The following is a 26202-nucleotide window of genomic DNA, read 5'->3' as shown; positions in this document are numbered from 1 at the left end:
CATCCATTTTTTCTATTTTTTGATGTTCTATTAATTTAATTGACTTCACGGTGCCATTCTTCAATATCATTTTTTCCTTTAAAATCCACAACATAAAATAAAATTTGTGAATTCTATCTTTCGCTTATTAACTCCTGTTCTTCTTCTTGCATCAGTCCATTTATAAACTCTGCTTTTAGATTATGAATTGTGGTTATAGATTCAAATATTTTCTCGTCCTTTACTGCTTCCTGGGCATCATCTTTCCGCTTAACTTTTCTGTTCTAGATTGCTGCTACAATACTTTTTTGTTATTTTTTATTATATCAATGTTTAGCTTTGATAATGCTTTTGGTTTTCTACAGTCTCTACCACTGGTGGGGAAAACTATAGATTTATTTTTCAAATTTAGAGTTTGTAAGGCTGTATAAAATTTGATTATTTAGTCAGATGGCTGGTGGTAACTGGTGGGTGATCACTTGAGAATTTTTTAGTTTATTGTCTTTCTCCCTTAAACACAGCACTCTTGCTAAATCCGGCTTGAAGGACCAAAATGTACTATTAAATTATTAAAGTACTCCGAGTGAGTATTTTGAAAGTACTGATTTTGTTTAGAACATTGTTCTGTATTTTTACAAAAATTATTATTATCAAGGTTAAAATAACATTTGTCTGTTATCGCTAATTTTAGTTGATTGTATTATTTTTAATTATATTTCCGGAAATTTTAAAAAAAGGACGGAACTCCGGCATTTAGGATCCTAAACATTACAATGTTTGCAATATTAATATAGGGTTTTAAACTTACGATGGAGGAATTAAGAGGACTGTTCGACATGTAGAGAGAAGAAGTAATTTTTACTTTTTAATATTTTTATAATTTATTTTTTTTTAGTTTCACAATTTTAGGAATTTAGGCGATAACAGACTTATAATAATAAACTATAATAACTATAATAATATAATAATATGGTCAGCCAAATTTCAATAAAATTAAATAAATTTTTATGTTTCTCTTTTCTTTCTTTGCTATTCGAAAACCACCTAAATTTTAATATAGCTTCTTTGTCACCATATAAAGAAAGCGTAACTGTTTCAGCAACACTAATATCTACTTCAATAATAATAACCATAATAACAATTACAATCGAAGTAATAATTTTACAAAAAAAAATGTAAAAAATAATGTACGAATCGTAATGTATGAAATGCCCAACAGGAAAACGAATATACTCCACCACAAAATTAAATAGCGCAATTTACACCATTAATTTACACCTACACCTAAATAGCTACATTTCTATCAAGACAACATTAAACAATTCAATTTCAAAATTTACAGGCTATCCTACTTGCTACTATCCTACTATCTAATCTTAGAGTAATCACTCTTTGCACGGGGAGGTACGCAGATCTTAGATCCATCACTGAATAATCATGAAGCTTATAAGGAATACATAAATTAGTCAATGAGATGGGTGGGATCCTGTAGTATCCCCATCTATCAAAGATTAAAAGTGCCCAGTTGTGCTGACACGAAAAAAAGGATCAACATACTTAACTAAAACTCTAATTGGTGAAAGCAAAGTGCAAGAACAAATTAGAATGCAGAATTTGTGTAAAACTTATAACTTCCAAGTTATAACATACTTGAAAGGATTTATAAAAATAAATTAGACACAATATTAATTATAATTAATTAATAAGATACAGCAAATGTGCAGCAGAGAAATTAATTAAATGCAATGTAAAATGTAAACAAAATATTTAAATTCATTACCATATGGACAGTGCATTATTCACGAATCCAAGGAGAAATAATAGAGGTGCGCTGGTGGTTTTACAGAAGGTACGCGACAATAATAAAAACAATACATAATATAAAAATATCTGTTTAATATATCGGTACCACATACTGATGCACGTCAACAACGCACATTTGTTTGAGAGATCAAATTTCAACATTTGAATTTCTGAAAAAGAAGAAGAAGTTACTAGCAAACTAGTTACTAGAAACAAGAATATGAACAGGAAAAAACTGACAATGAAAAGAAAACAGATGAAGCAGGGTACGTACGTTATATGAATGAAAGACGGGACACCATGCGAAAGAAGATTCCTATTAAAACGGCTATGGAAAATAATAGAATAATCATTGAAGAATGGAGACTTGGAAGTGACTTGGAAATTTGTAGATATCAAATGTGGCGGAAAAGAAAGGGAAGTGGTAATCGTTGTCGTGGATGTCGAAAACTGTAACAATTTATTGGGTTTCGATTTATTCAAAGAATTCGGGTTTGAGATTCAGCAAATTTGTAACATTACTGAAAGTGAATCACATACAATTAGCGAGCTGTGTAAGAAATATGGTGATATTTTTGAACCAGCTCTTGGCACAATAAAAAACTTTAAGGTCAGTATTTTTTTAAAGCCAAATGCACATCCGAAATTTTACAAAAGCCGACAAATTCCATTTTCGCAAATGTCACTTTTCAAGAAAGAAGTCGATCGATTGACAAATGCGGGTATTTGGAAACCTGTGAAGTTTTCCCAATGGGCTTCGCCTATTGTACTAGCGCCAAAAGCTGATGGTTCCATAAGAATTTGTGGGGATTTTAAACAAGCAGTCAATGCGCAAATTGACATTGAACAATATCCTTTACCCATACGCGAAAGTCTTTTCCATAAAATTAATTGCGGTCAACATTTTACAAAAATCGACCTTAAGGACGCGTATTTACAAATGGAACTCGACGATGAAGCAAAAACAATAATGGTTGTCAACACTCCACTTGGTTTATTCCAATACCAACGTTTACCGTTTGGGATTGCAAGCGCTCCAGCTATATTCCAAAGATATCTTGAGCAGTTACTTCAAGGCGTAGAAGGTTGCGGAAATTATCTCGATGACATCATCATCTCCGCACCTACATTTCAACAACACATCAGCCACCTAGAACAAGTACTTCGTATTTTGCAACAAAATGGTATCAGGTGCAAGCAAGAAAAATGTTTTTTTCTGCGAGATAAAATCGAATATCTCGGGCGTCAAATTAATGCAAAAGGCATATTGCCAGATGAGTCAGGACTAAAAGCAGTAAAAAACCCGCAGCCGCCTAAAGATCTAAAGCAAGCAGAAGCATTAATGGGTAAAGTAAACTACTACCATAATTTTATACCTAATTTTTCGCAATTATCCGCGCCAATCAACATGCTGCGCCGAAAAAATGTAAAATTCACATGGGGTACAGCACAACAACAAGCATTTATAGCTCTTAAAACGCATATTCTCAATGCAGCGCAATTAGCACATTATCAGGAAGATTTACCGTTGGTTCTAGCTACAGATGCCTCCAGTGCAAAAGAAGAAGATAATCAAAAAAGTAGTGAACAAAAGAAAAATAATGAACCGAATCATTCAACCACTTTTACAGATGAGAAGTATGAACCTGGTATAGCATCATTTAAAAAAATGTATTCTTCGTTGCCTGACGTGGTTTCAGAACTAAGGTGAATCTTCTTTCGTATAAATATTGATGAAAACGCTTGACTCCAAATCATATATTTATTTTTCCATCAATAGGTTATCACCATTCAAATGAGTATTTCCACTACGCAAAAGCTAACTTATTTTTCCATCTCATTAATGCTTGACAACCGCGAATGATACACTTTACTATTTCTTCCAAATCACTTATTTCTTTTTCATATCACTTATTTCTTTTTCATATTTTTCTTCTAGGAGTTCTTTTATACTCGTGGAAAAACGTATTTGGTTTCGTAAAAATGCAACTTGACTTTGATGTTTTACTTCCAGTTCCACGCGAACTCTATGTTGATTATAAATTTCCTGTTTCAGTGTAGCTATTTCCTCTTCTTGGAGTTTATTTTCGAATTTGCCAAAATCAATTTCTTGTTCTAATTTTTACACTCTTGCTCTCGATTCTATAAGATCCGCTCTAAGGCGTCTAGTCTCCTAAGGACCTGTTGTCGAGTTCTTCGCTGATTCTTCATCCATTTTTTCTATTTTTTGATGTTCTATTAATTTAATTGACTTCACGGTGCCATTCTTCAATATCATTTTTTCCTTTAAAATCCACAACATAAAATAAAATTTGTGAATTCTATCTTTCGCTTATTAACTCCTGTTCTTCTTCTTGCATCAGTTCATTTATAAACTCTGCTTTTAGATTATGAATTGTGGTTATAGATTCAAATATTTTCTCGTCCTTTACTGCTTCCTGGGCATCATCTTTCCGCTTAACTTTTCTGTTCTAGATTGCTGCTACAATACTTTTTTGTTATTTTTTATTATATCAATGTTTAGCTTTGATAATGCTTTTGGTTTTCTACAGTCTCTACCACTGGTGGGGGAAAACTATAGATTTATTTTTCAAATTTAGAGTTTGTAAGGCTGTATAAAATTTGATTATTTAGTCAGATGGCTGGTGGTAACTGGTGGGTGATCACTTGAGAACTTTTTAGTTTATTGTCTTTCTCCCTTAAACACAGCACTCTTGCTAAATCCGGCTTGAAGGACCAAAATGTACTATTAAATTATTAAAGTACTCCGAGTGAGTATTTTGAAAGTACTGATTTTGTTTAGAACATTGTTCTGTATTTTTACAAAAATTATTATTATCAAGGTTAAAATAACATTTGTCTGTTATCGCTAATTTTAGTTGATTGTATTATTTTTAATTATATTTCCGGAAATTTTAAAAAAAGGACGGAACTCCGGCATTTAGGATCCTAAACATTACAATGTTTGCAATATTAATATAGGGTTTTAAACTTACGATGGAGGAATTAAGAGGACTGTTCGACATGTAGAGAGAAGAAGTAATTTTTACTTTTTAATATTTTTATAATTTATTTTTTTTTAGTTTCATAATTTTAGGAATTTCGGCGATAACAGACTTATAATAATAAACTATAATAACTATAATAATATAATAATATGGTCAGCCAAATTTCAATAAAATTAAATAAATTTTTATGTTTCTCTTTTCTTTCTTAGCTATTCGAAAACCCCCTAAATTTTAATATAGCTTCTTTGTCACCATATAAAGAAAGCGTAGCTGTTTCAGCAACACTAATATCTACTTCAATAATAATAACCATAATAACAATTACAATCGAAGTAATAATTTTACAAAAAAAAATGTAAAAAATAATGTACGAATCGTAATGTATGAAATGCCCAACAGGAAAACGAATATACTCCACCACAAAATTAAATAGCGCAATTTACACCATTAATTTACACCTACACCTAAATAGCTACATTTCTATCAAGAGAACATTAAACAATTCAATTTCAAAATTTACAGGCTATCCTACTATCTAATCTTAGAGTAATCACTCTTTGCACGGGGAGGTACGCAGATCTTAGATCCATCACTGAATAATCATGAAGCTTATAAGGAATACATAAATTAGTCAATGAGATGGGTGGGATCCTGTAGTATCCCCATCTATCAAAGATTAAAAGTGCCCAGTTGTGCTGACACGAAAAAAAGGATCAACATACTTAACTAAAACTCTAATTGGTGAAAGCAAAGTGCAAGAACAAATTAGAATGCAGAATTTGTGTAAAACTTATAACTTCCAAGTTATAACATACTTGAAAGGATTTATAAAAATAAATTAGACACAATATTAATTATAATTAATTAATAACATACAGCAAATGTGCAGCAGAGAAATTAATTAAATGCAATGTAAAATGTAAACAAAATATTTAAATTCATTACCATATGACAGTGCATTATTCCACGAATCCAAGGAGAAGTAAATAGAGGTGCGCATGGTTGGTTTTTACAAAAGGTACAGCGACATAATAAAAACATTCATATATAATACTGTTTAATATATCGGTACCACATACTGATGCACGTCAACAACGCACATTTGTTTGAGAGATCAAATTTCAACATTTGAATTTCTGAAAAAGAAGAAGAAGTTACTAGCAAACTAGTTACTAGAAACAAGAATATGAACAGGAAAAAACTGACAATGAAAAGAAAACAGATGAAGCAGGGTACGTACGTTATATGAATGAAAGACGGGACACCATGCGAAAGAAGATTCCTATTAAAACGGCTATGGAAAATAATAGAATAATCATTGAAGAATGGAGACAGTTACCAGAAGAACGTAAAGCATCTTATACTAAAGCAGCAGCAATGAAAGAAGAAAAATGTTTAGCAGATTTACAAGTGTTTCTAAAAGCTCATCCTGGTATGGTAGTGAGCTAATTGGTTAAAACTAAATTAATACGTTTCATTGGGAACTTCTGTCATCAGAACAGATTAGGAACTCTTCTCTAGATTTAGTTCTAGACTTTATTCACAAAGCTTTAATGGGCTTTGTGTAATCAATAGAGAAATTGGTACAATAGGACTTTTCTGGCCGCAGTACCGGTTGGTGGGCGATTGCACGCTTAAACTTTAATAATAATAATAATAATAATTATAAAACTACATTAATACGTAAAGGTGAGAGCAAAACTGTTGTGAAGGAAAAACCAAAACTAGAGGGTAACCACAAGTCCGCTGGTAAAAATAATGATAACAATACGAAAGATAAGGAGAAGAATGATAAGAAGAAGAATGATAAGATGAAGAATGATAGGGAGTAGAATGATAAAGAGGGGAATGATAAGGATAAGAATGACAAGAAGAAGAATGATAAGGAGAAAAATGATAAGAGGAAAAAGACAGTGGAAGAAACAAAGTATACACCGTTTGAAGTGCTGTTCAGAGTAGAAATGCGGAATCAGATATCAGATACAGAAGTGCTGCAGATATGTCAAGACAAGTTATTAGTGAAATTTCAAGATGAGCATAATCGAGTTAGAAAAGACGACAGTTTATGTGCAAGGACACAGTAGAAGAAATAATTAAAAACCTTCAAGAACAAAAATTATCAATTGCGGAGGGAGTGCTTACTGGTGTAAAGACAAGCGGTGGTAGTAAACTTCCGATGGAAGAATTAAGAGGGCTCTTCGACATGTAGTGAGAACAAAAATTATCAATTGCGGAGGGAGTGCTTACTGGTGTAAAGACAAGCGGTGGTAGTAAACTTCCGATGGAAGAATTAAGAGGGCTCTTCGACATGTAGTGAGAAGAACTAATTTATACTTTTTAATATTTTTATAAAATGAAATAAAGAACAGCACAGTTGTCATATAGAGAAAACTTTGACAAGAAAATAAAAAACGATTATAGTTATTGTTATAATCTAGTATGTTTTGCATTAGTTTAAGCAATCTTAAATAATGAAAGGTAAACAAAATTTGGTTAAATATAAACTGTCAATCGTGTCGGTTGTATTTACTTCAGTTGGCGACGAGGATAAAAATCTGCAATTATTCAATCGCTTTCACGCTTATTTCGTACCGTTCAATTTTAAATACAATCATGCCGGGCGAAAGTGAAATTTATAAGCAATTGCTTAAAGAACAACAAGAGTTCTCAAAAAATTTACTGAAACAACAACGTGAGTGGATGGACTCAATGTTCCAAAAACAAGGTACTGCCGGTGTATCTGAAGGAAATCACAACATTGTTCCAGTATTTCACAAATTTTCGAAAGAATAGCAAACAACTTAACCAACATTTTTTAGCATTTTCAGTTCACTGCAGTGAAAAACAAAAATCATTTTTCTTGTCTTGGATTGGCACAGAAAATTTTGAGCTGCTAAAAAATCTTTTCGGTAACACGAAAGTACAAGAACAATCTTTCGAAAATTTAACGGAAAAACTAACGGATCATTTCCAGTCGAAACGACATGTGGTCGCTCCACGTTACGATTTTTTCAAAAGGGAAATGAAGCCACATCAATCATACAGAGAGTGGGTAGCCGATCTCCGCGGATTGGCAAGAGAGTGTAACTTTTCGTGCTCAGCCCAGAATTGTTTGCACAATTTCGTGGATGATATGATTCGTGACCAAATTATTATACGTACACCGCACGATGCTGTGCGCACGGCTGCGTTCCAAAAGCCCCAGCCGACACAACCACTAAAACGGTGGCAACAATTAAAGAACAAACGATCGAAAACTCAATGCCTGTTAATTCAGTTGGTACAATTATAAAAAAACCGGGTGTTTTCAACAATAACAATAATAAAGTAAAATTCAAATCATGTTCTGGCTGTGGAAACTCTCATGCAAGAGAAAACTGTAAATTTAGAAATGCTGTATACAATAGATGTAGCAAAATTGGCCATATTGCGCCAGTGACTTGGAAATTTGTAGATATCAAATGTGGCGGAAAAGAAAGGGAAGTGGTAATCGTTGTCGTGGATGTCGAAAACTGTAACAATTTATTGGGTTTCGATTTATTCAAAGAATTCGGGTTTGAGATTCAGCAAATTTGTAACATTACTGAAAGTGAATCACATACAATTAGCGAGCTGTGTAAGAAATATGGTGATATTTTTGAACCAGCTCTTGGCACAATAAAAAACTTTAAGGTCAGTATTTTTTTAAAGCCAAATGCACATCCGAAATTTTACAAAAGCCGACAAATTCCATTTTCGCAAATGTCACTTTTCAAGAAAGAAGTCAATCGATTGACAAATGCGGGTATTTGGAAACCTGTGAAGTTTTCCCAATGGGCTTCGCCTATTGTACTAGCGCCAAAAGCTGATGGTTCCATAAGAATTTGTGGGGATTTTAAACAAGCAGTCAATGCGCAAATTGACATTGAACAATATCCTTTGCCCATACGCGAAAGTCTTTTCCATAAAATGAATTGCGGTCAACATTTTACAAAAATCGACCTTAAGGACGCGTATTTACAAATGGAACTCGACGATGAAGCAAAAACAATAATGGTTGTCAACACTCCACTTGGGTTATTCCAATACCAACGTTTACCGTTTGGGATTGCAAGCGCTCCAGCTATATTCCAAAGATATCTTGAGCAGTTACTTCAAGGCGTAGAAGGTTGCGGAAATTATCTCGATGACATCATCATCTCCGCACCTACATTTCAACAACACATCAGCCACCTAGAACAAGTACTTCGTATTTTGCAACAAAATGGTATCAGGTGCAAGCAAGAAAAATGTTTTTTTCTGCGAGATAAAATCGAATATCTCGGGCGTCAAATTAATGCAAAAGGCATATTGCCAGATGAGTCAGGACTAAAAGCAGTAAAAAACCCGCAGCCGCCTAAAGATCTAAAGCAAGCAGAAGCATTAATGGGTAAAGTAAACTACTACCATAATTTTATACCTAATTTTTCGCAATTATCCGCGCCAATCAACATGCTGCGCCGAAAAAATGTAAAATTCACATGGGGTACAGCACAACAACAAGCATTTATAGCTCTTAAAACGCATATTCTCAATGCAGCGCAATTAGCACATTATCAGGAAGATTTACCGTTGGTTCTAGCTACAGATGCCTCCAGTGCAAAAGAAGAAGATAATCAAAAAAGTAGTGAACAAAAGAAAAATAATGAACCGAATCTTTCAACCACTTTTACAGATGAGAAGTATGAACCTGGTATAGCATCATTTAAAAAAATGTATTCTTCGTTGCCTGACGTGGTTTCAGAACTAAGGTGAATCTTCTTTCGTATAAATATTGATGAAAACGCTTGACTCCAAATCATATATTTATTTTTCCATCAATAGGTTATCACCATTCAAATGAGTATTTCCACTACGCAAAAGCTAACTTATTTTTCCATCTCATTAATGCTTGACAACCGCGAATGATACACTTTACTATTTCTTCCAAATCACTTATTTCTTTTTCATATCACTTATTTCTTTTTTATATTTTTCTTCTAGGAGTTCTTTTATACTCGTGGAAAAACGTATTTGGTTTCGTAAAAATGCAACTTGACTTTGATGTTTTACTTCCAGTTCCACGCGAACTCTATGTTGATTATAAATTTCCTGTTTCAGTGTAGCTATTTCCTCTTCTTGGAGTTTATTTTCGAATTTGCCAAAATCAATTTCTTGTTCTAATTTTTACACTCTTGCTCTCGATTCTATAAGATCCGCTCTAAGGCGTCTAGTCTCCTAAGGACCTGTTGTCGAGTTCTTCGCTGATTCTTCATCCATTTTTTCTATTTTTTGATGTTCTATTAATTTAATTGACTTCACGGTGCCATTCTTCAATATCATTTTTTCCTTTAAAATCCACAACGTAAAATAAAATTTGTGAATTCTATCTTTCGCTTATTAACTCCTGTTCTTCTTCTTGCATCAGTCCATTTATAAACTCTGCTTTTAGATTATGAATTGTGGTTATAGATTCAAATATTTTCTCGTCCTTTACTTCTTCCTGGGCATCATCTTTCCGCTTAACTTTTCTGTTCTAGATTGCTGCTACAATACTTTTTTGTTATTTTTTATTATATCAATGTTTAGCTTTGACAATGCTTTTGGTTTTCTACAGTCTCTACCACTGGTGGGGAAAACTATAGATTTATTTTTCAAATTTAGAGTTTGTAAGGCTGTATAAAATTTGATTATTTAGTCAGATGGCTGGTGGTAACTGGTGGGTGATCACTTGAGAATTTTTTAGTTTATTGTCTTTCTCCCTTAAACACAGCACTCTTGCTAAATCCGGCTTGAAGGACCAAAATGTACTATTAAATTATTAAAGTACTCCGAGTGAGTATTTTGAAAGTACTGATTTTGTTTAGAACATTGTTCTGTATTTTTACAAAAATTATTATTATCAAGGTTAAAATAACATTTGTCTGTTATCGCTAATTTTAGTTGATTGTATTATTTTTAATTATATTTCCGGAAATTTTAAAAAAAGGACGGAACTCCGGCATTTAGGATTCTAAACATTACAATGTTTGCAATATTAATATAGGGTTTTAAACTTACGATGGAGGAATTAAGAGGACTGTTCGACATGTAGAGAGAAGAAGTAATTTTTACTTTTTAATATTTTTATAATTTATTTTTTTTTAGTTTCATAATTTTAGGAATTTAGGCGATAACAGACTTATAATAATAAACTATAATAACTATAATAATATAATAATATGGTCAGCCAAATTTCAATAAAATTAAATAAATTTTTATGTTTCTCTTTTCTTTCTTAGCTATTTGAAAACCCCCTAAATTTTAATATAGCTTCTTTGTCACCATATAAAGAAAGCGTAGCTGTTTCAGCAACACTAATATCTACTTCAATAATAATAACCATAATAACAATTACAATCGAAGTAATAATTTTACAAAAAAAAATGTAAAAAATAATGTACGAATCGTAATGTATGAAATGCCCAACAGGAAAACGAATATACTCCACCACAAAATTAAATAGCGCAATTTACACCATTAATTTACACCTACACCTAAATAGCTACATTTCTATCAAGACAACATTAAACAATTCAATTTCAAAATTTACAGGCTATCCTACTTGCTACTATCCTACTATCTAATCTTAGAGTAATCACTCTTTGCACGGGGAGGTACGCAGATCTTAGATCCATCACTGAATAATCATGAAGCTTATAAGGAATGAAGCTTATTATTAGTCAATGAGATGGGTGGGATCCTGTAGTATCCCCATCTATCAAAGATTAAAAGTGCCCAGTTGTGCTGACACGAAAAAAAGTATCAACATACTTAACTAAAACTCTAATTGGTGAAAGCAAAGTGCAAGAACAAATTAGAATGCAGAATTTGTGTAAAACTTATAACTTCCAAGTTATAACATACTTGAAAGGATTTATAAAAATAAATTAGACACAATATTAATTATAATTAATTAATAACATACAGCAAATGTGCAGCAGAGAAATTAATTAAATGCAATGTAAAATGTAAACAAAATATTTAAATTCATTACCATATGGACAGTGCATTATTCACGAATCCAAGGAGAAATAATAGAGGTGCGCTGGTGGTTTTACAGAAGGTACGCGACAATAATAAAAACAATACACAATATAAAAATATCTGTTTAATATATCGGTACCACATACTGATGCACGTCAACAACGCACATTTGTTTGAGAGATCAAATTTCAACATTTGAATTTCTGAAAAAGAAGAAGAAGTTACTAGCAAACTAGTTACTAGAAACAAGAATATGAACAGGAAAAAACTGACAATGAAAAGAAAACAGATGAAGCAGGGTACGTACGTTATATGAATGAAAGACGGGACACCATGCGAAAGAAGATTCCTATTAAAACGGCTATGGAAAATAATAGAATAATCATTGAAGAATGGAGGACTTGGAAGTGTTGGAAATTTGTGGATATCAAATGTGGCGGAAAAGAAAGGGAAGTGGTAATCGTTGTCGTGGATGTCGAAAACTGTAACAATTTATTGGGTTTCGATTTATTCAAAGAATTCGGGTTTGAGATTCAGCAAATTTGTAACATTACTGAAAGTGAATCACATACAATTAGCGAGCTGTGTAAGAAATATGGTGATATTTTTGAACCAGCTCTTGGCACAATAAAAAACTTTAAGGTCAGTATTTTTTTAAAGCCAAATGCACATCCGAAATTTTACAAAAGCCGACAAATTCCATTTTCGCAAATGTCACTTTTCAAGAAAGTCGATCGATTGACAAATGCGGGTATTTGGAAACCTGTGAAGTTTTCCCAATGGGCTTCGCCTATTGTACTAGCGCCAAAAGCTGATGGTTCCATAAGAATTTGTGGGGATTTTAAACAAGCAGTCAATGCGCAAATTGACATTGAACAATATCCTTTGCCCATACGCGAAAGTCTTTTCCATAAAATGAATTGCGGTCAACATTTTACAAAAATCGACCTTAAGGACGCGTATTTACAAATGGAACTCGACGATGAAGCAAAAACAATAATGGTTGTCAACACTCCACTTGGGTTATTCCAATACCAACGTTTACCGTTTGGGATTGCAAGCGCTCCAGCTATATTCCAAAGATATCTTGAGCAGTTACTTCAAGGCGTAGAAGGTTGCGGAAATTATCTCGATGACATCATCATCTCCGCACCTACATTTCAACAACACATCAGCCACCTAGAACAAGTACTTCGTATTTTGCAACAAAATGGTATCAGGTGCAAGCAAGAAAAATGTTTTTTTCTGCGAGATAAAATCGAATATCTCGGGCGTCAAATTAATGCAAAAGGTATATTGCCAGATGAGTCAGGACTAAAAGCAGTAAAAAACCCGCAGCCGCCTAAAGATCTAAAGCAAGCAGAAGCATTAATGGGTAAAGTAAACTACTACCATAATTTTATACCTAATTTTTCGCAATTATCCGCGCCAATCAACATGCTGCGCCGAAAAAATGTAAAATTCACATGGGGTACAGCACAACAACAAGCATTTATAGCTCTTAAAACGCATATTCTCAATGCAGCGCAATTAGCACATTATCAGGAAGATTTACCGTTGGTTCTAGCTACAGATGCCTCCAGTGCAAAAGAAGAAGATAATCAAAAAAGTAGTGAACAAAAGAAAAATAATGAACCGAATCATTCAACCACTTTTACAGATGAGAAGTATGAACCTGGTATAGCATCATTTAAAAAAATGTATTCTTCGTTGCCTGACGTGGTTTCAGAACTAAGGTGAATCTTCTTTCGTATAAATATTGATGAAAACGCTTGACTCCAAATCATATATTTATTTTTCCATCAATAGGTTATCACCATTCAAATGAGTATTTCCACTACGCAAAAGCTAACTTATTTTTCCATCTCATTAATGCTTGACAACCGCGAATGGTACACTTTACTATTTCTTCCAAATCACTTATTTCTTTTTCATATCACTTATTTCTTTTTTATATTTTTCTTCTAGGAGTTCTTTTATACTCGTGGAAAAACGTATTTGGTTTCGTAAAAATGCAACTTGACTTTGATGTTTTACTTCCAGTTCCACGCGAACTCTATGTTGATTATAAATTTCCTGTTTCAGTGTAGCTATTTCCTCTTCTTGGAGTTTATTTTCGAATTTGCCAAAATCAATTTCTTGTTCTAATTTTTACACTCTTGCTCTCGATTCTATAAGATCCGCTCTAAGGCGTCTAGTCTCCTAAGGACCTGTTGTCGAGTTCTTCGCTGATTCTTCATCCATTTTTTCTATTTTTTGATGTTCTATTAATTTAATTGACTTCACGGTGCCATTCTTCAATATCATTTTTTCCTTTAAAATCCACAACGTAAAATAAAATTTGTGAATTCTATCTTTCGCTTATTAACTCCTGTTCTTCTTCTTGCATCAGTCCATTTATAAACTCTGCTTTTAGATTATGAATTGTGGTTATAGATTCAAATATTTTCTCGTCCTTTACTTCTTCCTGGGCATCATCTTTCCGCTTAACTTTTCTGTTCTAGATTGCTGCTACAATACTTTTTTGTTATTTTTTATTATATCAATGTTTAGCTTTGACAATGCTTTTGGTTTTCTACAGTCTCTACCACTGGTGGGGAAAACTATAGATTTATTTTTCAAATTTAGAGTTTGTAAGGCTGTATAAAATTTGATTATTTAGTCAGATGGCTGGTGGTAACTGGTGGGTGATCACTTGAGAACTTTTTAGTTTATTGTCTTTCTCCCTTAAACACAGCACTCTTGCTAAATCCGGCTTGAAGGACCAAAATGTACTATTAAATTATTAAAGTACTCCGAGTGAGTATTTTGAAAGTACTGATTTTGTTTAGAACATTGTTCTGTATTTTTACAAAAATTATTATTATCAAGGTTAAAATAACATTTGTCTGTTATCGCTAATTTTAGTTGATTGTATTATTTTTAATTATATTTCCGGAAATTTTAAAAAAAGGACGGAACTCCGGCATTTAGGATCCTAAACATTACAATGTTTGCAATATTAATATAGGGTTTTAAACTTACGATGGAGGAATTAAGAGGACTGTTCGACATGTAGAGAGAAGAAGTAATTTTTACTTTTTAATATTTTTATAATTTATTTTTTTTTAGTTTCATAATTTTAGGAATTTCGGCGATAACAGACTTATAATAATAAACTATAATAACTATAATAATATAATAATATGGTCAGCCAAATTTCAATAAAATTAAATAAATTTTTATGTTTCTCTTTTCTTTCTTAGCTATTCGAAAACCCCCTAAATTTTAATATAGCTTCTTTGTCACCATATAAAGAAAGCGTAGCTGTTTCAGCAACACTAATATCTACTTCAATAATAATAACCATAATAACAATTACAATCGAAGTAATAATTTTACAAAAAAAAATGTAAAAAATAATGTACGAATCGTAATGTATGAAATGCCCAACAGGAAAACGAATATACTCCACCACAAAATTAAATAGCGCAATTTACACCATTAATTTACACCTACACCTAAATAGCTACATTTCTATCAAGACAACATTAAACAATTCAATTTCAAAATTTACAGGCTATCCTACTATCTAATCTTAGAGTAATCACTCTTTGCACGGGGAGGTACGCAGATCTTAGATCCATCACTGAATAATCATGAAGCTTATAAGGAATACATAAATTAGTCAATGAGATGGGTGGGATCCTGTAGTATCCCCATCTATCAAAGATTAAAAGTGCCCAGTTGTGCTGACACGAAAAAAAGGATCAACATACTTAACTAAAACTCTAATTGGTGAAAGCAAAGTGCAAGAACAAATTAGAATGCAGAATTTGTGTAAAACTTATAACTTCCAAGTTATAACATACTTGAAAGGATTTATAAAAATAAATTAGACACAATATTAATTATAATTAATTAATAACATACAGCAAATGTGCAGCAGAGAAATTAATTAAATGCAATGTAAAATGTAAACAAAATATTTAAATTCATTACCATATGGACAGTGCATTATTCACGAATCCAAGGAGAAGTAATAGAGGTGCGCTGGTGGTTTTACAAAAGGTACGCGACAATAATAAAAACAATACATAATATAAAAATATCTGTTTAATATATCGGTACCACATACTGATGCACGTCAACAACGCACATTTGTTTGAGAGATCAAATTTCAACATTTGAATTTCTGAAAAAGAAGAAGAAGTTACTAGCAAACTAGTTACTAGAAACAAGAATATGAACAGGAAAAAACTGACAATGAAAAGAAAACAGATGAAGCAGGGTACGTACGTTATATGAATGAAAGACGGGACACCATGCGAAAGAAGATTCCTATTAAAACGGCTATGGAAAATAATAGAATAATCATTGAAGAATGGAGACAGTTACCAGAAGAACGTAAAGCATCTTATACTAAAGCAGCAGCAATGAAAGAAGAAAAATGTTTAGCAGATTTACAAGTGTTTCTAAAAGCTCATCCTGGTATGGTAGTGAGCTAATTGGTTAAAACTAAATTAATACGTTTCATTGGGAACTTCTGTCATCAGAACAGATTAGGAACTCTTCTCTAGATTTAGTTCTAGACTTTATTCACAAAGCTTTAATGGGCTTTGTGTAATCAATAGAGAAATTGGTACAATAGGACTTTTCTGGCCGCAGTACCGGTTGGTGGGCGATTGCACGCTTAAACTTTAATAATAATAATAATAATAATTATAAAACTACATTAATACGTAAAGATGAGAGCAAAAATGTTGTGAAGGAAAAACCAAAACTAGAGGGTAACCACAAGTCCGCTGGTAAAAATAATGATAACAATACGAAAGATAAGGAGAAGAATGATAAGAAGAAGAATGATAAGATGAAGAATGATAGGGAGTAGAATGATAAGGAGGGGAATGATAAGGATAAGAATGACAAGAAGAAGAATGATAAGGAGAAAAATGATAAGAGGAAAAAGACAGTGGAAGAAACAAAGTATACACCGTTTGAAGTGCTGTTCGGAGTAGAAATGCGGAATCAGATATCAGATACAGAAGTGCTGCAGATATGTCAAGACAAGTTATTAGTGAAATTTCAAGATGAGCATAATCGAGTTAGAAAAGACGACAGTTTATGTGCAAGGACACAGTAGAAGAAAAAATTAAAAACCTTCAAGAACAAAAATTATCAATTGCGGAGGGAGTGCTTACTGGTGTAAAGACAAGCGGTGGTAGTAAACTTCCGATGGAAGAATTAAGAGGGCTCTTCGACATGTAGTGAGAAGAACTAATTTATACTTTTTAATATTTTTATAAAATGAAATAAAGAACAGCACAGTTGTCATATAGAGAAAACTTTGACAAGAAAATAAAAAACGATTATAGTTATTGTTATAATCTAGTATGTTTTGCATTAGTTTAAGCAATCTTAAATAATGAAAGGTAAACAAAATTTGGTTAAATATAAACTGTCAATCGTGTCGGTTGTATTTACTTCAGTTGGCGACGAGGATAAAAATCTGCAATTATTCAATCGCTTTCACGCTTATTTCGTACCGTTCAATTTTAAATACAATCATGCCGGGCGAAAGTGAAATTTATAAGCAATTGCTTAAAGAACAACAAGAGTTCTCAAAAAATTTACTGAAACAACAACGTGAGTGGATGGACTCAATGTTCCAAAAACAAGGTACTGCCGGTGTATCTGAAGGAAATCACAACATTGTTCCAGTATTTCACAAATTTTCGAAAGAATAGCAAACAACTTAACCAACATTTTTTAGCATTTTCAGTTCACTGCAGTGAAAAACAAAAATCATTTTTCTTGTCTTGGATTGGCACAGAAAATTTTGAGCTGCTAAAAAATCTTTTCGGTAACACGAAAGTACAAGAACAATCTTTCGAAAATTTAACGGAAAAACTAACGGATCATTTCCAGTCGAAACGACATGTGGTCGCTGCACGTTACGATTTTTTCAAAAGGGAAATGAAGCCACATCAATCATACAGAGAGTGGGTAGCCGATCTCCGCGGATTGGCAAGAGAGTGTAACTTTTCGTGCTCAGCCCAGAATTGTTTGCACAATTTCGTGGATGATATGATTCGTGACCAAATTATTATACGTACACCGCACGATGCTGTGCGCACGGCTGCGTTCCAAAAGCCCCAGCCGACACAACCACTAAAACGGTGGCAACAATTAAAGAACAAACGATCGAAAACTCAATGCCTGTTAATTCAGTTGGTACAATTATAAAAAAACCGGGTGTTTTCAACAATAACAATAATAAAGTAAAATTCAAATCATGTTCTGGCTGTGGAAACTCTCATGCAAGAGAAAACTGTAAATTTAGAAATGCTGTATACAATAGATGTAGCAAAATTGGCCATATTGCGCCAGTGACTTGGAAATTTGTAGATATCAAATGTGGCGGAAAAGAAAGGGAAGTGGTAATCGTTGTCGTGGATGTCGAAAACTGTAACAATTTATTGGGTTTCGATTTATTCAAAGAATTCGGGTTTGAGATTCAGCAAATTTGTAACATTACTGAAAGTGAATCACATACAATTAGCGAGCTGTGTAAGAAATATGGTGATATTTTTGAACCAGCTCTTGGCACAATAAAAAACTTTAAGGTCAGTATTTTTTTAAAGCCAAATGCACATCCGAAATTTTACAAAAGCCGACAAATTCCATTTTCGCAAATGTCACTTTTCAAGAAAGAAGTCGATCGATTGACAAATGCGGGTATTTGGAAACCTGTGAAGTTTTCCCAATGGGCTTCGCCTATTGTACTAGCGCCAAAAGCTGATGGTTCCATAAGAATTTGTGGGGATTTTAAACAAGCAGTCAATGCGCAAATTGACATTGAACAATATCCTTTGCCCATACGCGAAAGTCTTTTCCATAAAATGAATTGCGGTCAACATTTTACAAAAATCGACCTTAAGGACGCGTATTTACAAATGGAACTCGACGATGAAGCAAAAACAATAATGGTTGTCAACACTCCACTTGGGTTATTCCAATACCAACGTTTACCGTTTGGGATTGCAAGCGCTCCAGCTATATTCCAAAGATATCTTGAGCAGTTACTTCAAGGCGTAGAAGGTTGCGGAAATTATCTCGATGACATCATCATCTCCGCACCTACATTTCAACAACACATCAGCCACCTAGAACAAGTACTTCGTATTTTGCAACAAAATGGTATCAGGTGCAAGCAAGAAAAATGTTTTTTTCTGCGAGATAAAATCGAATATCTCGGGCGTCAAATTAATGCAAAAGGCATATTGCCAGATGAGTCAGGACTAAAAGCAGTAAAAAACCCGCAGCCGCCTAAAGATCTAAAGCAAGCAGAAGCATTAATGGGTAAAGTAAACTACTACCATAATTTTATACCTAATTTTTCGCAATTATCCGCGCCAATCAACATGCTGCGCCGAAAAAATGTAAAATTCACATGGGGTACAGCACAACAACAAGCATTTATAGCTCTTAAAACGCATATTCTCAATGCAGCGCAATTAGCACATTATCAGGAAGATTTACCGTTGGTTCTAGCTACAGATGCCTCCAGTGCAAAAGAAGAAGATAATCAAAAAAGTAGTGAACAAAAGAAAAATAATGAACCGAATCTTTCAACCACTTTTACAGATGAGAAGTATGAACCTGGTATAGCATCATTTAAAAAAATGTATTCTTCGTTGCCTGACGTGGTTTCAGAACTAAGGTGAATCTTCTTTCGTATAAATATTGATGAAAACGCTTGACTCCAAATCATATATTTATTTTTCCATCAATAGGTTATCACCATTCAAATGAGTATTTCCACTACGCAAAAGCTAACTTATTTTTCCATCTCATTAATGCTTGACAACCGCGAATGGTACACTTTACTATTTCTTCCAAATCACTTATTTCTTTTTCATATCACTTATTTCTTTTTTATATTTTTCTTCTAGGAGTTCTTTTATACTCGTGGAAAAACGTATTTGGTTTCGTAAAAATGCAACTTGACTTTGATGTTTTACTTCCAGTTCCACGCGAACTCTATGTTGATTATAAATTTCCTGTTTCAGTGTAGCTATTTCCTCTTCTTGGAGTTTATTTTCGAATTTGCCAAAATCAATTTCTTGTTCTAATTTTTACACTCTTGCTCTCGATTCTATAAGATCCGCTCTAAGGCGTCTAGTCTCCTAAGGACCTGTTGTCGAGTTCTTCGCTGATTCTTCATCCATTTTTTCTATTTTTTGATGTTCTATTAATTTAATTGACTTCACGGTGCCATTCTTCAATATCATTTTTTCCTTTAAAATCCACAACGTAAAATAAAATTTGTGAATTCTATCTTTCGCTTATTAACTCCTGTTCTTCTTCTTGCATCAGTCCATTTATAAACTCTGCTTTTAGATTATGAATTGTGGTTATAGATTCAAATATTTTCTCGTCCTTTACTTCTTCCTGGGCATCATCTTTCCGCTTAACTTTTCTGTGCTAGATTGCTGCTACAATACTTTTTTGTTATTTTTTATTATATCAATGTTTAGCTTTGACAATGCTTTTGGTTTTCTACAGTCTCTACCACTGGTGGGGGAAAACTATAGATTTATTTTTCAAATTTAGAGTTTGTAAGGCTGTATAAAATTTGATTATTTAGTCAGATGGCTGGTGGTAACTGGTGGGTGATCACTTGAGAATTTTTTAGTTTATTGTCTTTCTCCCTTAAACACAGCACTCTTGCTAAATCCGGCTTGAAGGACCAAAATGTACTATTAAATTATTAAAGTACTCCGAGTGAGTATTTTGAAAGTACTGATTTTGTTTAGAACATTGTTCTGTATTTTTACAAAAATTATTATTATCAAGGTTAAAATAACATTTGTCTGTTATCGCTAATTTTAGTTGATTGTATTATTTTTAATTATATTTCCGGAAATTTTAAAAAAAGGACGGAACTCCGGCATTTAGGATCCTAAACATTACAATGTTTGCAATATTAATATAGGGTTTTAAACTTACGATGGAGGAATTAAGAGGACTGTTCGACATGTAGAGAGAAGAAGTAATTTTTACTTTTTAATATTTTTATAATTTATTTTTTTTTAGTTTCATAATTTTAGGAATTTAGGCGATAACAGACTTATAATAATAAACTATAATAACTATAATAATATAATAATATGGTCAGCCAAATTTCAATAAAATTAAATAAATTTTTATGTTTCTCTTTTCTTTCTTAGCTATTTGAAAACCCCCTAAATTTTAATATAGCTTCTTTGTCACCATATAAAGAAAGCGTAGCTGTTTCAGCAACACTAATATCTACTTCAATAATAATAACCATAATAACAATTACAATCGAAGTAATAATTTTACAAAAAAAAATGTAAAAAATAATGTACGAATCGTAATGTATGAAATGCCCAACAGGAAAACGAATATACTCCACCACAAAATTAAATAGCGCAATTTACACCATTAATTTACACCTACACCTAAATAGCTACATTTCTATCAAGACAACATTAAACAATTCAATTTCAAAATTTACAGGCTATCCTACTTGCTACTATCCTACTATCTAATCTTAGAGTAATCACTCTTTGCACGGGGAGGTACGCAGATCTTAGATCCATCACTGAATAATCATGAAGCTTATAAGGAATGAAGCTTATTATTAGTCAATGAGATGGGTGGGATCCTGTAGTATCCCCATCTATCAAAGATTAAAAGTGCCCAGTTGTGCTGACACGAAAAAAAGTATCAACATACTTAACTAAAACTCTAATTGGTGAAAGCAAAGTGCAAGAACAAATTAGAATGCAGAATTTGTGTAAAACTTATAACTTCCAAGTTATAACATACTTGAAAGGATTTATAAAAATAAATTAGACACAATATTAATTATAATTAATTAATAACATACAGCAAATGTGCAGCAGAGAAATTAATTAAATGCAATGTAAAATGTAAACAAAATATTTAAATTCATTACCATATGGACAGTGCATTATTCACGAATCCAAGGAGAAATAATAGAGGTGCGCTGGTGGTTTTACAGAAGGTACGCGACAATAATAAAAACAATACACAATATAAAAATATCTGTTTAATATATCGGTACCACATACTGATGCACGTCAACAACGCACATTTGTTTGAGAGATCAAATTTCAACATTTGAATTTCTGAAAAAGAAGAAGAAGTTACTAGCAAACTAGTTACTAGAAACAAGAATATGAACAGGAAAAAACTGACAATGAAAAGAAAACAGATGAAGCAGGGTACGTACGTTATATGAATGAAAGACGGGACACCATGCGAAAGAAGATTCCTATTAAAACGGCTATGGAAAATAATAGAATAATCATTGAAGAATGGAGACAGTTACCAGAAGAACGTAAAGCATCTTATACTAAAGCAGCAGCAATGAAAGAAGAAAAATGTTTAGCAGATTTGCAAGTGTTTCTAAAAGCTCATCCTGGTATGGTAGTGAGCTAATTGGTTAAAACTAAATTAATACGTTTCATTGGGAACTTCTGTCATCAGAACAGATTAGGAACTCTTCTCTAGATTTAGTTCTAGACTTTATTCACAAAGCTTTAATGGGCTTTGTGTAATCAATAGAGAAATTGGTACAATAGGACTTTTCTGGCCGCAGTACCGGTTGGTGGGCGATTGCACGCTTAAACTTTAATAATAATAATAATAATAATAATAATAAAACTACATTAATACGTAAAGGTGAGAGCAAAACTGTTGTGAAGGAAAAACCAAAACTAGAGGGTAACCACAAGTCCGCTGGTAAAAATAATGATAACAATACGAAAGATAAGGAGAAGAATGATAAGATGAAGAATGATAGGGAGTAGAATGATAAGGAGGGGAATGATAAGGAGGGGAATGATAAGGATAAGAATGACAAGAAGAAGAATGATAAGGAGAAAAATGATAAGAGGAAAAAGACAGTGGAAGAAACAAAGTATACACCGTTTGAAGTGCTGTTCAGAGTAGAAATGCGGAATCAGATATCAGATACAGAAGTGCTGCAGATATGTCAAGACAAGTTATTAGTGAAATTTCAAGATGAGCATAATCGAGTTAGAAAAGACGACAGTTTATGTGCAAGGACACAGTAGAAGAAATAATTAAAAACCTTCAAGAACAAAAATTATCAATTGCGGAGGGAGTGCTTACTGGTGTAAAGACAAGCGGTGGTAGTAAACTTCCGATGGAAGAATTAAGAGGGCTCTTCGACATGTAGTGAGAACAAAAATTATCAATTGCGGAGGGAGTACTTACTGGTGTAAAGACAAGCGGTGGTAGTAAACTTCCGATGGAAGAATTAAGAGGGCTCTTCGACATGTAGTGAGAAGAACTAATTTATACTTTTTAATATTTTTATAAAATGAAATAAAGAACAGCACAGTTGTCGTATAGAGAAAACTTTGACAAGAAAATAAAAAACGATTATGGTTATTGTTGGACATACAGTTATTAATTGGAATTGTGCTTTATTTGTGTGGTTTTATCCCAACAACATATTACATAGATCACATAAATTCATAGAGAATAAGCATTTTAACTAGCAACAAGCATTGTGTTTAAAAAAGATAAGTGGAATAAAACAGAAAACCACATATATATACTTTAGTATTTTATAATTGTTATATAGTTTTAAATAAATAAGTGGGGTATGATCTTAACCACCCCCAAATGTGTTGTATTTAAAACTAAATTATTGTACCAGTTATTGTAATATGGTCACCTTAATTTAAAAATAAGTTATAAGGTAACCTTATTATTGTGAATACTCACCTCTCTTAGTAGTAAGCAAAGAATATCTTTACATTCTTTGGTAGTAAGTAAACACATGTAAATTTAGTCGTTAAGTACTCATTTAATAAAGAACATCGTAGTGTCGACGAGGAAAAAAAAAACCAGTAAAGATGGTCTCATTGGAAAAGAATCAAGTTTTGAGTAAATTACCCAGTTTTGACCACGAAAATGGTTCGTGGAACATATACAAGTCGAAGTTGTAGCAATTCTTGATCTGCAACGAGGTCACTCTAGTTGTAAAAATATGATCTGTATATATGAATATAGGAGTCACTTTAGAAAAGAAAGTAAGAGGCAAGACGACGCGTGGCGAGACTGCACAAAATATAAGTAAAAACATTATATCTAATTCGTTTCTAATATCAGAAGTGGGATTGTACCTAAATTGATGAATTTTAATATAGTTGATCAATTGAAAATTATTATTGTTGGACATTTAAACAAAAAAATAAGTAGTTGATCAAATGTGGTGGCACCAACGTTAGTTGGTGGTGGTAATTTTAATATTACAATAGATGTAATAAATGCGCTGCTAAAGCTAGGCAGCAGGAGAGTGAGTTCTCAAGCCATTGAAGAATCACTATCACATCCATTAAAATTGACTTTTTGGTACCATTTGCACGCTGATGGCATCATTGGTCCTTATTTGTTTCGAAATGAAGAAGGAGACCTCCTGACATTGATTGGGGAGCACTATTGAGCCATGCTGATTGAATTTTTGTTTCCAAAAGTTAATCAGTTAAATATCGATGACATTTTTGGTTCCAACAAGACGGGGGGGCAATTTGCCATACACCAATGTTAAGTCATTGGTTTATGCCGACAAACCAGCAACTTTTAAAGCATTGTTAATTCTGTTGCAAACAATCTAATCGCGTTTTCGATTCGTAGATCTGGATTCAATACTGATTTACTCTCGATCTGTTAAATTTTTTTGCCCAATCGAACGTTTTCCGAGTAATCTAACAAGTTTGTAGTTGTGTTACTAAGGTTTTGACAAGTCACATACAATCCGTGTCATAGAAATGGATGAAATGGATAACGAAATTGAATATGTTGTTTGTAGTTTTAGTAAATAAATTAATTTAAATAATTAATTAAATTAAATTGCAGTCATCTACAAATTTAATATGAATTTTAGGTGATGATGAATATATCTTCAGCCAAACTCAGTCGCCTCGGGAATGGTCAGAAGAAAATACGAAGTATGTGCACGACCTATACGTGAAATACCAGGAATATATTAAACCATTAAAAAAAATGTAAAAACAAAAAAGCAATGTGGGAAAGAGTATGGGTGATGAGCTGACAACCAGGTGAAAAGTCGCTATAAGTGCTTAACTTGCGATGGAGGAACTAAAAGGCCTATTTAACATGTAGAGAGAAGAATGTCTAAGTTATTTTTTAAAATTTTTATAGTTTACTGTAGTATTGAAATTTAACAATTAAAAATAAAAATATAACTAATTAATTAATTCAATTATTCTACAGCTGGTTTATGATTTTAATAAAAACTTTCATAGTAATAGTAACAAAACTCCAGAAAAATATGCGAACAAAAAAGTAAAGTACGGCTTTGGATCAGTTGAGGTGCGCTGATTCTGAGCTTTACATTTGGCAGAACCCAATTTCAACTCCTGGTACTTGCAGTCTCAAAAAAGTCTTTATAATTTACTATATATGATATAATTTTTATAATTTCTTATATGTATATGTAAAATTAATTTTGTCCAAAAAATTTCCTCCATTCCATTTTTCGTTCTTTCCGTAATAATTGCAAATTTATATTAAAGTAAAAATAAATACACATATTATATGCTTATAAATTAACATTTGAAAATGATTGGAACTATTTTTAATAGTTTTCTATTTTGATCTATTTTCAATTTGGCGCAATGGGTAAGATAAAGTCAAAAATTGCAAAATATTCATTTCCAAATGAGTCCAAGTCCAATCCAGATAGACTGACAGTTAGAAGGAACTAATTACAATTTAGTTGAACATGTCTGCTGTTCGAGGACAATTACAATGATAACTAACTTCGGGTTGTACTTAGCTGCATAAACAAGATCAGACAAAAACTATTTTACTAAAGATCTTATATTTCTGGAAAGTATATGTACATAACTATTTATTATTCAGTTATCCATGCTAAATTTAAAGTTGTTCACAAAATTATAATAATTATATATATAATGCCTTAAATTATATAAGCTGAAGCTGATCTTGAATATAGTGGTGATGTTGTTTTACTGTCAAATAAAGAAATATGAAGAAAGTATTATTGATTTTGGTGGTGCATTAACAGAACCAATAGGCAAATTTATGGGACTAGATAGACTAGATAGAATTTATCGAACTAGATAGTGTTGAATTGGAACACTACATAGTGATTCTAACTGACTACATGTGACATTTTATGTAAATGCAGATATATGTCGCACGAAAACGGTTACAACTTCATTTCGGTGATTTCAAAAAAAATAAAATAAAGAAGAATAATGAAAGGAAGAAGAATAATAAGCAAAAAGTAATTGTAAATAAAATATTCACAATGGGGGGAGAACTGAAAGTAGTT

The 26202-nt window shown here is 32.5% G+C and overlaps 3 protein-coding genes across 3 annotated transcripts; all 3 read left to right on the top strand.

The window, feature by feature from the left end:
• Positions 1-2461: 2461 nt before the first annotated feature.
• LOC119688575 (uncharacterized protein K02A2.6-like) lies at positions 2462-3843 on the top strand. Its single transcript, XM_038103249.1, has 3 exons — positions 2462-2966; positions 3045-3431; positions 3722-3843. The coding sequence occupies exons 1-3, from the start codon at positions 2462-2464 to the stop codon at positions 3841-3843; spliced, it is 1014 nt and encodes a 337-aa protein (XP_037959177.1).
• A 4688-nt stretch (positions 3844-8531) lies between these two features.
• Positions 8532-9913, top strand: LOC119688574 (uncharacterized protein K02A2.6-like). Its single transcript, XM_038103248.1, has 3 exons — positions 8532-9036; positions 9115-9501; positions 9792-9913. The coding sequence occupies exons 1-3, from the start codon at positions 8532-8534 to the stop codon at positions 9911-9913; spliced, it is 1014 nt and encodes a 337-aa protein (XP_037959176.1).
• Positions 9914-18487: 8574 nt separating this feature from the next.
• On the top strand, positions 18488-19869 carry LOC119688573 (uncharacterized protein K02A2.6-like). Its single transcript, XM_038103247.1, has 3 exons — positions 18488-18992; positions 19071-19457; positions 19748-19869. The coding sequence occupies exons 1-3, from the start codon at positions 18488-18490 to the stop codon at positions 19867-19869; spliced, it is 1014 nt and encodes a 337-aa protein (XP_037959175.1).
• Positions 19870-26202: the final 6333 nt, after the last annotated feature.

This window comes from Teleopsis dalmanni, chromosome X (assembly GCF_002237135.1).
Source record: "Teleopsis dalmanni isolate 2A chromosome X, ASM223713v2, whole genome shotgun sequence".
Classification (NCBI taxonomy): Eukaryota; Metazoa; Arthropoda; class Insecta; order Diptera; family Diopsidae; genus Teleopsis; species Teleopsis dalmanni.
Note: the sequence above shows the minus strand (reverse complement) of the source record. Positions and strands in the feature narration are given on the sequence as shown.